The 15945-nt window shown below is 39.9% G+C and overlaps 1 protein-coding gene across 11 annotated transcripts in view; it reads left to right on the top strand.

Moving 5' to 3' along the window:
- Window positions 1-15945, top strand: part of dmd (dystrophin) — a 2003576-nt gene that overhangs the window by 1530662 nt on the left and 456969 nt on the right. For all 11 annotated transcript variants that reach the window (XM_087992890.1, XM_087992895.1, XM_087992900.1 and 8 more), the window contains one exon: window positions 10114-10352. In XM_087992890.1, the coding sequence (XP_087849016.1) occupies window positions 10114-10352 (239 nt within the window). The remainder of the gene's footprint in view (window positions 1-10113; window positions 10353-15945) is intronic.

Here is a 15945-nt window from a genome sequence, read left to right as displayed (position 1 = left end):
ACTGTGTAAATCCACATTTTCCTTTTTTAATTGTTTATATTTTTTGGTCGAGATTTTTGCCATTCAAGTGTTATGAACGGGCATTATCTCTTCCAAATATTAATTATATTCAGCACAAAATATTGCAGGAGTTGATTTTTAAATCTGTGTTCTGACTATCAATAATATCTAATCTCTTCATCCCCTTTAAGAGACAGCTGAATGATGTTCCCCCTTTTTCATGAATGTGCATACATTTTTTGTTTCACTAGGGCAGGAAGGCCAGCCTTGCCTTAGTCTGAACCAATTCTGGATACATTTAAATGTTTTATGACACAGTTCAGGAGCAGGTGGAACTTGAATGCAGACCTTGCATCTCAGGGATGGGGATATTACCACAGCCCCACAAGAGTCCCTATCCCTGACAATTCTACAGCTGAGCCAGATACTAAGAGAACGTCAGTGTTCAATTGCCCATCTGATATCTATCCTTCATGATAACATACAGGAGATTAAATAATTGGATGAACTGTGACTTGCCAGTATGAAGCATATTTTCAAAATCAGTGAATAATTGTTAAATCATTTAATATCATAATTAATAACACATTTGAAACTCAGGACTTTCTGATGTGTAAAATAACAGGAGACCACGTCTGCCAGATAAGAAAGTAAAACTTTATACTTGTAGAAGAAAGGGAATTCTTGACTAATTTTCCTTGTTAAGAAAATGTTTCAGTGTTCAAACCATTTTTATTGCGATTGATCACAGATGACCAGATGGACAAAACGTTGTTTGAAAGTGCATTTAACATCAATGGACTGACTGGTATGAAAAGAGAAATGGACAAAACTATTAAGTTAGCAAGTTAGATAAATGTTACAGAATAACATTAAAAGTTGCACTACAATAAATGTTGAGATAATTGCTTTCCAGAAAGCACTTGCAATTGGGTTAGAAATAATCTCAGAAATGGTTGCTGCTGACGTTGTCAGAAAAATGCTTAAAGCATTTTTGTGAGATTCCTTTCACCTACAGTAGCCTTTTTTTTAATCTTAAGTGGGTTACAACTGGCTCTAAGATACCTGTTAAAGAAATGTCAAAGAGGTACATTTAAATGAACACTAACCCAGTTATATGACTTACTCTTTATGTGTTTTCTTAATATAGGAATTTAAGTAATCTAGTTTATGGTGTTTAATGAAAAAAAAGTGAGAACTTTACATCTGGTCACCAGCAATTTGTAGAGTTGATAATTATTTCGAAGAGAACCATCAGTACATTGAATGGATCCTGATTTCATTACCAGCAGAAGTTATTTTGCATGCGATACTGTTAAACGCATTCTGGCTAAATAAAAGTGACAGAAACAAATACCAGCCAGCAGATGCACCACAAACCAATCAATACTGGATGTGAAAGATCATTTTAAAATTAGCTTTATCTTGAAAACACATTGGTTCATTATGTGATAAGTAATACAGGCGTAGGACTGAGTTAGTCTGCAAAATACCCTGTCCTCTGTGTATGAATGGTAATAACGCCAGCACCTAAGAATGAATAGAAATGTTAACATTATGTTAATGTATGTAATAAAGTGCACAGATCTTTCTTAAGGATGATTTAAGATTTACAAGTAAAGAACGTGTAATCTATACAACTCCAGTTGCGATGTTTTAAGTTGTTTCAGTCGCCTTTGATTTAAGGTTTTATCAAGGTCAGGGCCCAGAGTCTTTGTGATTTTTCTTCTCCAATTCCACTAACTTGAGACACAAGGTGATAGACTTTATCTACATAATAAAGCTTTCAATTTCAATTCGCTGTCTGGAAAATATATGAACACTTCTGATGTCACGAAGAATGTGCACTGAGGAATAGACTGGAACTGTACATGAAAAGGGCTTGTGCTGAAACTTCAGCTTATTTCATTAGAAAGGCACAGAGAATAGCTTAAAGTGTGCAATTTACTGTTGTGCTGCGATTGTATGTGGGGTTGAGTGGGGGAAGTGCTGACTTGTTGTTCTAATTGCTGTTATTAGCCTGCACAGACTGGATCTTAAAACTATCAGAAATCAATTATCTGTGACACTATTTACACAGAAGCTTTAGACCTCGGCCAGCATATTATTCCTGCTATTAGACTCCACCTTCCAGCCAATACTGAGCTAGTTATTGAAATCACTGTGTTTGAAGCTCATCTTATTATCATTCACATGACAATGTGTGCTCCTTTAATATTTACGTACTAATTTGTATATTCCTTTTGGGTATTGTTCCACAATAGCTAATCCTTTTACTTATAGACATAGGAATAACTGTTCGCTTCCTCCCTAGTCCTATTCTCCAAAGTACTCACCAATAATGCTGTGAAGACTTGTGCTCAGTGTAATCCAGATGTCCTACCTCTGGGATTTTTAAATTAGGAAAGTCAAACATTGAAGTGGCACATTACGTCTAAAACTCTCAAGTTGTCATAAGGCCAGGCTCAAGCATTGACATTTAAAAAAAGGGCCTTCAGTTCTACCCATAACATAACAATCAGAACTTCAGTGATCTTGGCATCTTCAGTCATGACATTGATGCCCCTAAAAGCACAGATATTCTGCTTGTACATCAACCAGTTGTTGACCTGTTTCCAATCTAAGGCAAGCACAGCTGACCCAGGTTCTTGCCTGGTATGTCGGATTTGGAAAAAAACCTTGACTTTTTAATGTTGTTGGATTAATGTGCCATTCATGGCATCCTCTGTGCCTTTTTTTCATATTCAAATGACTTTATATAATGAATCTGTAAGCAAAATATCACAGTTGTAGTGCTTTCTCATGGCTGTAGCGTTAGAACTATTGAGGTCAGCAAAACCAGGGCATAACAATTTGCAAAGAAATCTCTTGGAACTCCATCAATACACTGTTTCTACACTTGTCAGAAATACCCATTTAAAGGAAATAAACTATAGAAACTGCAACTGAGCTGACTTTAAAGGTTTTTGATGTGAAAACATTTTTCATTACTTGAAAAGCGAAAGTCAGAAATGATACTTGGCATTGATTTAGACAGATGTTCTTGTTTTTTTCAACATTCCAATAGACACCTTATTGACTGAATATGAATGAGTCTAAATGAGTCTGACTGACTCCTGTGGAATACATATGAACATTGATTTATATTGGAAAGGTAGCGTTCATTTATATTTTTCAATATTCTCCTTAATTCACCAGAAATCTAGGGAATGTTTCCACAGCTACCAACAATGCTTCCGAAACAGCATCCTTGGAATTTAAATAAAAAATAGACCATTGAATAGTTTTTACTGTGCTGCTAACTGGCAAAATATTGTTTGTACAGAAGTATTTAACTTGTGTTTATTGATGAGCCAAATAAATGTTACAGAGATCAAAGCAGGTGATCTTTGTAGTTAAGATATTGGTTAGAAGCTCGGTTCAGGATTAAGTGAGCAGATTAGTTTGGCTGGAAACTGGAACTCTATACCAAAAAAAATGAATGTCCATGTGTTATGGACCAGACCAAACCCCCTCAAAATATTCAGAAAATAGTCTACACCCAACATTTTCTTATTTTAAAGATAAATGTAAGGTGTTGCATTCCAAATGCAATTTGATTGATCCACAACTGGATTTAAAGCAAAATACACTTTATTCATCCACTAGAATTAAAATACAACAAAGGAAAGGAGTTGGAATAACTTAAATGTATTGAAACTGTAATAATAAATACAGTAACTATTACTAATTAACTATTCCAAGATAGTGACAGCCTATAAATACACCTTTGGAAAAAGACAAATTCAGAAAACAGATTGTCTCATATGCAACTCACATGGCTGGCAGAGAAAGACCAGCTTTTGACTGTAACCAAGAGAGGAAAAATAATAGCTTTCACGTCTTAATGACCTACTGAAAGCCTACTACTGAAAGCCGTACTAAAGATCCTGGTTCTGGCAGAGTTTGACCTCACCCATTCAGGCTGCTTCTGTTGTTCCATTTTCTTTTTAAAAAGACCCAAGGACTCTCAAGCTGTTTACTCTGGTTGACTGCTTGTCATCTCTATCTTAAAACCTGCCTTCAAGGCAAGGGACAAATAACTACTTAAAGCCACAACATCTTCACAAGTGTCTTGAGTGTTAAGCTAGAGAAAGCTGCAGTTTGTCTAACAGTGAAATGGCATTCTGACAGTATGAAGGCAGTGGGGGAGTTGAAAGCTGTTGAAAATACAAGTCTCAGTATTACAGTGCACATGTGGAAGCTCATGTGGTTGTGCAAGGTGACACCAAGGTCAGAAAGTGGAGGGGACAAAGCTTGGAAAAGAACGTGTATCAGACCGGCAATAGCATTGTAAAAGGTGGAGTCTGTGACTCAGCAATGATGACAAAGACCACCACTTTCACAAAGTTAATCAGCATACCATTCATTAATTTAACAGGGCTGTGTGAGAGAGGTTCATGACTAATCTTCAATCTTGGGGTATTGCTAACTGACAACATGTAATGATACAGCTGTAATTAGACAAAATGTGATAACTCAGTCTTAACTCCCTGGTTAGAATCTTCCCAAAATTTCTGCATTAATATCCCATTACTAGTTAATCTAACTTATTTATATGCAGTCTCCTATTTCCCACATGACAGATAGAAACTTAATGATGACGCTTTCCAACATGCAACAGTGTAAATACCTATTTCCTACTTGCCACTAGCTCCTTTAGCTCCCCATCTTGGACACCAGTCACAAAACAGGCTCAATGCACCCTCATGGTATACCCCGAGTCCATTTACATTCCAGTTCTGCACTTCATTGCTGCACTTTGGAATGCACTATGACCCCTCATTGGAATGTTGCTTCCTGGACATTTTGCACAGAAACAAGCACTCATCTCGAGGATTGGACTGGGCTACAAGCTAGGGCTCCTTACGAACCTCCTTAGCGTTCTGTAACTTGCTACATACTTGAATGCTAACAGAACTTCAGTCTTGACTTGCCTTTGTGAGCAGTCATAAGTCAAGAAGGTGGACAAGTTGATATATACTGCTGTTGAATAACAGCAATCTCACACCTATACCATGTACCAGCAGCCTGCGTAAAAAACATACTGAGGTGATTCAACCTTGTCTGAAAGTCTAATGGGCAGAGTCCTCAATCAGGTTAAGGGAAGAAATACTAGCTTGGGAGTCCACGCAATAAATCAAAGTCAGTTTCCAATGTTAGTCCAGAGACTTGGGCATGGCCAGTGATCAGTTGAGGACAGTCATGGGGTTGGTAACAATATTCCCTCAAAGCAGTGCAGTCACTAACATGTACAGGCTATGGAGGTCCTCACAGCAGAAAAGAGTTAAAGGGAGCATTGATCTCTAGCTTTCCAGCCTGGAGAATGGGGCATTGCCAGTCCTGCTGATCCAATGCATTGAGTCCAAAGAGTCATAGTTAATCGATTGGGGAGCTGCATACCAGTCAGTCAAGGGCCCGGTCAGTCAAGAGTTGAGGTTGTCCATCCAAGTCTGTGAAGAGGGTGGGCCTCGGTCAGTCTATGCAATAAAAGTCAAAGGAACCAATACCATGGGAAGTCAGTTCTGAGAATTTGAGGCAGCAGGCTTGAATACAAAAGGAACAATAACTGAAAAGGGAGGCAAGTTAAATTTTAGGGGTGGGAGATAATAGTGCATTGGAAAACATGGACTACTGTGGGGGGGATGGAGGAGAGAGGTTATTGACAATCACAAACAACCAGCCTTGATAGTGAATTGGTGCAGCATGATAGTTGGTATGATTACGCTGCAGGGCTTGGGCTTAAAGGGGAATACTAAGAGAGGAAATCGTAATTCAAAGAGGTGTGTGACACTGTTTGGCTGCTCAGTACTGGTGGGCTTGGCAGGGAGTGCCAGGAAGAAAGGAGCATGGATGTTTGGGTGGGGTCCACTTGATTGCCCGGCTGAACCTTTAACTGACTGTGCCAAGTGTGATCTATGTTGCCTTCCATATTCGTACAAATCATAAATGCCCAATGAAAATGGTGACACACTGAGGAGGTAGAGAAAGTGATTGTTTTTCTATCTGCGCATATGTGAAGTGAGGCTCTGCAAGGGCCAATTGCATTAATGATGAACATTGTACCCTGTTTATGAAATGTATGCTGTGTGCAACAGCGCAGGACATAAATCCCGTTCACAAGCAGTCTTAACCATGCCGTTGCTCATTGCAGGTGAAGATAGAAGCAGAGTAATCACAGGTGACCTTAAATGTGACACCGACAGGTCACAACTCACAAAGATAGTCCAGGATCTCCTCAGCTGCACAAGGGCATGGAACTGATTTCCTCTCACCTTGAAATGTAACTTATTCATCAACATGCCCTTGTGTGTGATGCCAACCTTCTTGTGGGATATGTGAGGATGGGGGCTAGTTAGACAAGGACAAGTATCAGCAGGCATACAGCACTTAGAATCTTCAATGGCACATTTGTGTGGTGTAGCTGTGCTGCATTTATTGGAATATGATCTTCATACCAATGGTCCATGTAGAGGCATTCCATTGCTCTCCTTTTCAGAATCTTTCTTAGCCCACTGTATGGAGGAGGAGGCCAAGCCATCAAGGACAAGGTACCTGAAAAGAAGGGATGAAGGCTACCCTCTCCTCCCGTGGCTAATGACTGTCTTGCAAATGTCTTACTGAGGCTGGCCACAGATGCAGTGCAGCCCATTTATCAAGTAGGGCGACAGTGGAGCAGACAGTAAGCATGCTGAGAAAGAGATTCCAATGTTTGCATAGGTCTGGGGGAGCTGGTCAGTACACTACGGACAGGTTGTGCTGCATAATTCTTGCACAACTGCAGCCAACAGGATGTGATAGAGTCTGAAGAACTGGGAGAGCAATAGCCATCTTCTGAGGATAGAGATGAGGGCATTGAGCAGGAGGAAGATCACCTTCTGCCTGACAGAGCACTGCAGCATCAACCACAACAAGCAAAGCATGACTTAATTGACAGCCAGCTCAATAGATGTGAGCTGGGAGTAATGATCACAAATGGACTGTAATTTTGTTGGTCCCAAAGCAAACACCCCTGTCTGTTACATGCTCCAATTGAAGTGTAGGCTTGTTTGATTTATTATTTACTTTGGCTGTTGCTGAATAAACGTGAATATTTAGAGCCATTTGATGGGACTTTCGGATATGTGAAGGGCATACATTAAACAATGAGAGTTTAAAGGGCTATGTTAGGCACGAGGGAAATAGCAGCACTCTCTGAGACAGAATTCTAAGATGCGATGAGATATCGGATTGGTAACCTGTGTAGTTTTGTTCTTGGCTAGCAATAATATTTGACTGTGCACTTGTATGTGCAGTGAAGTGTCCGTCATGCCACCCATGTACCTTGGGAAGCATTTGCTTTTGGTTAAAAACAGGAAGAACTGCTGTAAATCAGAAACAAAAACAGAAGTTGCTGGAAAATCTCAGCAGGTCTGGCAGCATCTGTGAAGAGAAATCAAAGTTAACTTTTTTTTATTTCCGAAATACATTTTATACACAGAAGGAAACCTTTACACAGTTAATGAAACCATTCAGATCTGTACTCTCTTTATTGACAGAGAAAAGAACAAACATTGTGATTTGGCTTTCTCTGTACAAACAACCTCAATTATCTGAAAGAGATGGGCGGGGATTATTTTGTTCAGATAACTGATTGTTTTAATAACCGATAACGTTTTTATGGGACCTTGAGATCTTAGGATAATCCAAAATTCGGATAATTGAGTTTGGATAACGAGGTTGTTCTGTATTTACAAATAAACTCTTAGCATTTAGCTAAGGTATCTGGGAGGGTCTGATTACTAAATGGACTCCTGTTATGCTTTGGCAGAAGGATCATATATGGTGGTTATTTCCCATTATCACCAAGCTTTAGTGCGTCCCTCAGCACATAGTCCTGGACCTTGGAATGTGCCAGTCTACAACACTCAAGTCGGGGTCGACTCTTTCAACTGGAAGGCCAGCAAGTTTCAGGCAGCCAAAATAGGGTCTTTCACCAAGTTGATAGTCCTCCAAGTTGAAGCTTTTCTCAGTGTGTGTCCTGGGGAACAGAATGTAGAGCAGAGTCACACATCACAGAGCTGCTTGAGATGAACCTCAACAAAAACCACTGCATTTCTCTCCAGACTCCCTTTGCATAGGCACATCCCACAAGGAGCTATGTAACAGTCCCATCCCCTTCACAGTCACTTCGAGGGCAGTGTATGGTGTCGGAGAGAGCATGGGCATGCTTAAAGGATCTCACATGCAGAGCTGTTCTCACCACCAGCCAGGCAATGTCCTGGTGCTGGTTGGAAAGTTCTGGCGATGAGGCATTCTGCCCAATGACTTTGACAGTCTGCTCAGGGAGCCACTCGAAAAGATCCACCCTCTTGTTTTCCTGAAGGGTCTCGCGGACGCTATGTGCTGACCGCTTCCTGATGGACTTGTGGGCAAAGGTGTTTTCCTTCACAAATTTTTCGCCGAAAGACAGGTATTACAGAACAGTCCAACTAATTGGAGTTCCGCAGCAGCGAGGCCGGTCCCATCCTTCACAACACTGGAGAGAGGTAGAACCTCAGTATGTAGTGACACTTGGCATTTGCCTACCGAGGGTCTCCGCAGCTGAATACAGAGGTGACCATCAGGATGACGGTAGCATTGGGTAGGTTTTATCCCAATTTTTCCTATGTATTAAGAAATGAAGAGAAATCAAAGTTAACATTTTTGGTCCAGTGACACTTCCTCAGAACTTATGGTAGCTAGGAAATTGTCAGCTTATGTGCAAAAGATAGGGTGGGAAAGGGTTAAGGAGTAAACGATAGGTAGGGATAGAGCCCAAATGGAGAGAAGAACAGTTGGACAGACAAAGGAGTGGATAATGATATAACTAGGAGGGTGAGTAGCTGTTCATGGAGACAGTTAGTGACTGATAATAGGCATTGGTCACTAACAGTCTCCATTAACATCTATTCATTCTCCCAGCCAAATCGTTATCAACGCTTTCGTCTGTTCTTTCTCTCTTTGAGATCTATCCCTATCTATCATTTACTTCCCCCCCCCCTCAAATTCTGCATGTCAACTGACAATTTCCTAACTACTATCAGTTCTGAGGAGGGGTCACTGGACTAGAATCGTTACCTTTGATTTCTCTTCACAGATGCTGCCAGACCTGCTGAGGTTTTCCAGCAATTTCTGTTTTTGTTTCTCGTTTGTTTTTGGTTGCTGTCGTACTGTGTACATGGTGAAAGGCAGCTACTGGTTGACAGTGTAAGACTCGGTGTTTGGCTGGGTGTTAAAGTTCGCAGCAATGCCAGAATCGCAGTAGGTCTCAGCTGTGGGGGTGAATAATTACGTCAGTGGTGAAAGGGAGGATATGATGAATCGGGCACCGCAGGGATATGGCGCACAGCTAATGAAGTTATTTTCAGAAGAGAAGCCTGGCTAGACCTCACAAAGAGAAACCTTCCATGAAATAAAATTGACACAGCCCAATTCTGGTATGGTTCATAATTCTCTCTTTCTCTGTACACAAAAGTCAAGAGACCTGTTGAGTGTTTTCAGCATTTTTTGTCCTCATTTACAAGTCAATTTCCTATTTTAGTATCAGATACCTTGAATGTCTTGGAACTTGAGGGCTGAGAGCAGATTTTTCCATCATAAACCATCTTACATTCTGAACTCATTTGTAAGCTCCTCGCGAGCAGCTGCTGTTCTATATATAACCAGGTCCATATGGACATCATGAGCTCCTGTTATGATGCATAACAAAAAATTGCAGTTAAAATGTTCCTTTATGACAGGTGATTGGTTAATTTGCATGATGTTATTTTAGGATTCACTTTATTCTACTTCCAATTGATAATTTTGAGATACTAAAATTCTCAAGTATACAAAAAGGGAGACAAGCATATGTCTGCTGTGAAACTTTTTAATGAATTTACAATGATTAACTTTGTCTCCAAAAATAATCTGCCTATTGCAGCCAATGTGTTTCATTCAAGTAACTACATTTATAAGCCTGTATATGAAATAATCACATTTAATTACAATTTGTGCTCACTGATCTTTTAAAATGTCTCTCATTGACTAACATTAGTAATCGTTTCTTTTCAGTTTCAACCACACAACAAACAGTTACCGTGGTGACTGAGACCCTCGTTACCACGGATACTTCCGTCACCAAGTTCGACATGCCTTCTTCTTTACTCATGGATGTTCCAGCTTTGGCCGACTTCAACAAGGCCTGGGTGGAGTTGACAGATTGGCTTTCATTGCTGGATCGTGTGATCAAGTCTCAACTCGTGACAGTGGGAGATGTTGAGGAAATCAATGACATGATCATAAAACAGAAGGTATGTGCACAATCCTTTAGTGTAAACTTTCCTGTCAGCATAGCATGTGTTAATAGGTTGTTGTCCAATCAATAGAGAAGTAATTTAAAAGCAGAGTGAACAATTTACATGGTAGTAGAGTAGAAGTGAATGTACTAGGTACATTGACACAATAAAACCTGAAGCACCAGGTAGGTTAAGTCTTTATAACAATTGACATCCAAGTCTGACTTGGATAATTGGGGGAGAGTAGCCTTTTAAATGAGTTAATGGTATGCTTGTAGTACATAAATACTTCAAGAAATGGTTCTGCAATCATGCCTTGAGGTTCATCATTACAGATTTGGCTTGCTTGCACTGTAAAATGGGTTGCACCACAGTTGGGGCATTAAATTCTTTGTAAGTCATAATTATTGACATTTAGCCTAACGATGCTAAAATGCAGGCTTGCTTTCTTCTCCGGTACCAATGTTTGTCATTTTTGGGATTATCATTGTTTAAAGGCATCCTTGCCCAATGTGTTTTCATAGATGTTGAATTTCTTTGGTACATCTTGCTGACTTACAATTCCACTGACTGGTACAATCAGCTGAGACATGTTAAAGTATGCTTTGTATCCATAATAGAATCTGCACCTAAGTGTTTGAGTCAGAATCAGTTTCTTCACTGCAAGAAAACTTTGATGGGATCTAAATTATTCTATAAATGTATACTATTTTAAAAATAGCTAAAAATAGCTTGTGACCTCTCAAGTCAGCTTCCAGTGAGTTCAAACTGGAAACTGTACAAGGAGAAAGTGTAGGCTGCAGATGCTGGAGATCAGAGTCAAGAGTGTGGTGCTGGAAAATCACAGCAGGTCAGGCACCATGCTGATGAAGGGCTTTTGCTCGAAACATTGATTCTCCTGCTCCTCAGATCCTGCCTGACCTGCTGTGCTTTTTCAGCACCACACTCTTGACTGTAAACTGTACAGTTGAGCAATTATTGTGTTGGTTCCTCTCAATAAGCAAACTGATTCTTTCAGGTTTCCAGTATTTACTTGTGGTAATAGCAATTACCAGAATTGTCCAGTTGGTCAATTAACATTTGAAATCGAAAGGTAGATTATTTTTGGTGATTGTAACTCTTCAGAACCTTGAATTCTCATTTGAAGTGCTTTCCTAACTATCTCTAGTAGTTGGTTGCGCTTTTCCAATAATAACAGAAACAATTCCACCCCCAGATTTTTGTTCACTAGTCAATTTCCTTTTCAACACAAGTATCTCTCTTGAGCAAGAGCAAACAGTCAGGTACCTTCACTAATAATTTCACGCTTCATATAAAGGAAATACCCAAGAGTGCTGTTTTAATTTTTATTTTAACAATATCACTGTAATGAAATTGAGAGAGCTGAATCTCTCAAATCCTTTTATTTTACTCTATTCAGTTGCAAATACAATGAATTGTGAACTGCATGAGACTGTCGAGGTTTAAAATATCTGAGGATTCAGCACAATGTAGGAAGTAGAAGGTGTTATGTCATAAGAACTGGCCGGTATATTTGAAAATACTCAAGAAAGCTGCTATTGCTGTTTAGGACACCTATTTTCTACATGCAGCAACAGCTAAATGATTTATTTTCTTTTTTTTGCAAAACTTCTTAAAGCTATGCTTTATGAAACAACAACTTATCCATATGATGTACCTCCAAAATAAAGGAAAACCCAATGTGCTTCATAAAACATTATAAAACCTTTATGACACTGAGAGACAGAAGGAAATATTGGGCTGAGTATTCCTTGGGCTGAGGAAGCAGCCTGGACATGAATCGGTCTGCAATTTTATAGTAATGGCACACAGGATTCTGCTTCTGATGGATTTCCATGGAAGCTGCCTTTCAATGTGGAGAAGGTTGATTGCCTGTCCATCCTATTCCTGATGAAGGGCTTTTGCGCGAAACGTCAATTTTCCTGCTCCTCGGATGCTGCCTGACCTGCTGTGCTTTTCCAGCATCACTCTGATCTAAACATCCATAAGAGGTGCATAGCCACTTAGATCAATTAAAGTATCTAGCGAGTGTATCCAGTCTTCTGGAATTTTCTCTAGAGTAGATTGGCCCTCCACTTCCAGATGGAACCCAGCCAAGACTTCCTTCAGATTCTCTCCCAGTGTCCCGTTGGTGACAATTATGGCAGTGATTCAGACCCAGAAATAAAAATCCAGGTTAGATGACCGCAAGCTTCATCAAAGAGGTACATCCAAAGTAGTGTCCTAAAACTGAGAAGCAAGATCGAGGGTCAGAGAAGCAAAAAAGTAAACTATATAGCATACAGATAACGATATGGAAAATCACAATAAGGATAGTTAGTCTTCATTATTTTTCAAATACAGAAGTTATGGACACCGTGCATCCACTCAATAAGGTGTTCTTAGGAGACGTCTGGGGGTTGAGAAAGAGCTCTTGGACCAAGTAATCTGGAAGGAGTTGCAGAAGGCAGAAAATCAGTGGCTAAATGTTGAAAGTATTGTTGGCACACTAAAGGAGGAAGGAGAGCAGCACTCAATATTCAGAGAACAGTTTGGGAAACATGATTGCACCTGCTTTACAAGGATATATTCAGACAGGAACATGATACCCACAAAATCTGTAGAAAAATTAAAGACTACCTCCACACAGGAGATATCCTTTAACATATGGAAGGTAACTTTGGAAGAGAAACCAATAACATGGTGACTGCAATGGGACATTTAAGGGTCATGAAGGAGGAGCACAGAAGATGGACAGTGAAAGAGGAAGTGGGAAATAGGAGGGGTCATGGTCTTATGCAATTAAAGGAGCAATCAGTTTGACAAGCAACTTTATGATGATTTGAACATAGGCTGGGTGACTGGTTTGCTGGAAGGTTCCTTGTCCATTTAGCAACCAGCCATTCCCAAGCGCATCCAATAATTACATCCCTTATTAAATGAGTTTGCCATTTTTGAATGTCATTTTCAGTGGCTCGCAATCCAAAATGACAAAGTAGCCTGAGTGAGCAGCAATTGAACACCTCCCCCTTCCATCCCACCCTTGTAAGTTTCATGAGTAATGCCTCATATTTATAAAGATGTTGGTGAACTGTAGGGCAGCTATCAACTGTAAACTTTTTTTCCACACTCAATGTGCATGCAAACTATCAGTTAAAGCAAATTCCACTTAGCTTTTGTGGATTGACTTTGGATTTTGGCAATAGCTTTCTTAGTTATTCAGTTTCTCACTACTGTAATCGAGCTTCTGAGCTTCAGCTTCCAACTCTAGTTCAATGGCCATGGCTCATTGTCAATTGCAGCTCAGCCATGTATTTCTTCTCCTGTTTATTTTCTTTCATGGGGTATGGGTATTGTTGGCTAGGCCTGCACTTATTATGAGAAGATTGTGGTGAGGCACTTTCTTGAACCACTGCAGTCCACATAGCAGATAGCTAAGCAAAGGTAGTGACGAAAATTGAACAAATGACTTTCCAATGGCCTGTTGATAAACCAAGCGCATATCCTCCCCTCCACCACTCTGCCAATGACTCCTACCCGGCTAAGTGTGGAATTTAAAGAAAAACTGCTGCTATTCTCAGAATGAACAAGGCCATCTGAACTCAACCCTGATCTAGTTTGGAATAGACATTGAGATATAGCATATGGACCAAGCTGGATAATATCAACATGCCTTCAAAACTCACAGCGGGTGTCCTTTTTTAACTAACTGGTATTGACCTTTTGAAAAAAGTATGCACAAAATGATTGTTAAATGCAATCAATCCCAAAATACTTTGCCCGAAGAAGAAAATTAATTGAACATTAAGGGGGCCCTAATGATGAAACTGAGAAGGTGAAGAAGTATAAAACTGAAGAGACAGACATGAGCCTGCAGAAAGGATGAATAAACAATCCAGCGCTCAGGCCTCTCAAGTGGAGATAATATGCATGAGGAGGCTTGCCACAGTCTCTGCTTGTAATCTAGTAGTGCACTATGTCAGCAGTGATGTGCAACTGACTGTTGCTAGGCCTGACAACTTGTTACCTCATGGGAATGATGAATGTCCTTGCACCGGATGGCAATGCTTTAATTCTGCTTTTCTGCTCCATGCGAGAGAGTAGACAGGCTGGAAGAACACAGCAAGTCACAGAAGTGGCTGGTGTCACCTTGGCAGTCCAGCCATTCAGAAAACAGTGGCTGTCCATTGCCTTCGGATGCCTTTCATCATGCCATATGACATTGTATGATCTGCTTTGTTTGAGATACTTCTGAGAAAGCTTTCAACAATAAAGCCAGTCAGGTATTTATATATTATATATTACTGATGTTGCCAGGGTCTGTATCCATAATTAAGCTTGTACCAAGATGTCCTTTGTTCAGCTTTTGATGTGTGGATGTTTGGCAGATAACCACAGAGAACATCTCATGCAGTCTGATCTCCCTGGAATCCTTTCTCTTCCAAACATATCAGAGAGAGAGGGATTTACAGGCAGCAAATCAAATGGAGAAGGAGTAGTGCTGGGCAAGATGTACATAGTTTGCAATTAGTACAGAAACATTTATATGTATGTGCAATGTACAATATAAAAATGATTTAGGTGTGCTTATTTCTTACACTATTTGGTCACTTTCAAAATATGTAGGCTGCCAAGCATCTCTGATAACTACAGCTGTAAATACACAGTAGACACTTTTGGTTTAGAATGTAAATCAATGGACTCACCCAACCCCATCACTGCCCAATGATTTTGTCAAGGTGCTCAACTAAAATTTGTGGTCAGCCTATTTTGGGGAGTAAGTGATGCAGTACTTTTCAGTGATAGGATAGTATGGAGTTTTTTTTTAATGTATGACTGTAAGAGCTGTTTTCACCTTTCCCTTCCAAAGATCCCTTTAACAAGCATGGGTCCAATGATTCCCTCCTCACCTGTACCACTCAGGAGTTGGTGGATTAGGGAAATGGCAACAATTTTGATTGGCACAATAATGGCTTTCATGATTGTATCTGTGTTTACCTGTGTTTAAATGTTCTAATTAAACACAAGTTTACAAGTTGAGGCCGGCCTCAAAATTGTGTGATAGACTGGCATTAGGTTTGCTCCAAATTTCACTTCAATGCAGACTCAATTACAAGTATATATCCAATGATGCGAACTTGAAAATTGACCTCATGTCATCTTACTCTCTAGAGTGGTAGAAAACAGCACAGAAGTCTCACATGCTGATAAGTAGTGGGCCTGCCTGTTTGCTATTGTAATATCTGTGGTGATTTGTCATATTGCCCTTTCTGTTGCCCACTTTTGGGCAGTGAAGTTATTTCAAGAATGGCTGCCTGCAGATGAGCACATATTAGAGCAAAACACAGTGACTGCCCTGAGTACCATGCAATAGAAAATGCTTCGACATATACATAATCAGAGTACATATGTCCTGTGCTGTAATGCAGCTGCCCAATTTCGGGCTAAGTTGAGACTTTGGATTCAGGGTAGGTTATGTTTAAGCACCTGAAAGATGGTGATCAAATTTGAACTTTTTTTTGCAGATGTTTCCATTCCTCTTGAATAGGAATTGACTGGTTTGCAAAGGAATAATTATCTTTAGCCTGATGGAATTTGGAATATAGTT

This window comes from Chiloscyllium plagiosum, unplaced genomic scaffold (assembly GCF_037043375.1).
Source record: "Chiloscyllium plagiosum isolate Xiang-an unplaced genomic scaffold, Cpla_swu_hap1 HiC_scaffold_12, whole genome shotgun sequence".
Classification (NCBI taxonomy): domain Eukaryota; kingdom Metazoa; phylum Chordata; class Chondrichthyes; order Orectolobiformes; family Hemiscylliidae; genus Chiloscyllium; species Chiloscyllium plagiosum.
This window is presented reverse-complemented; position numbering and strand designations above follow the sequence as displayed.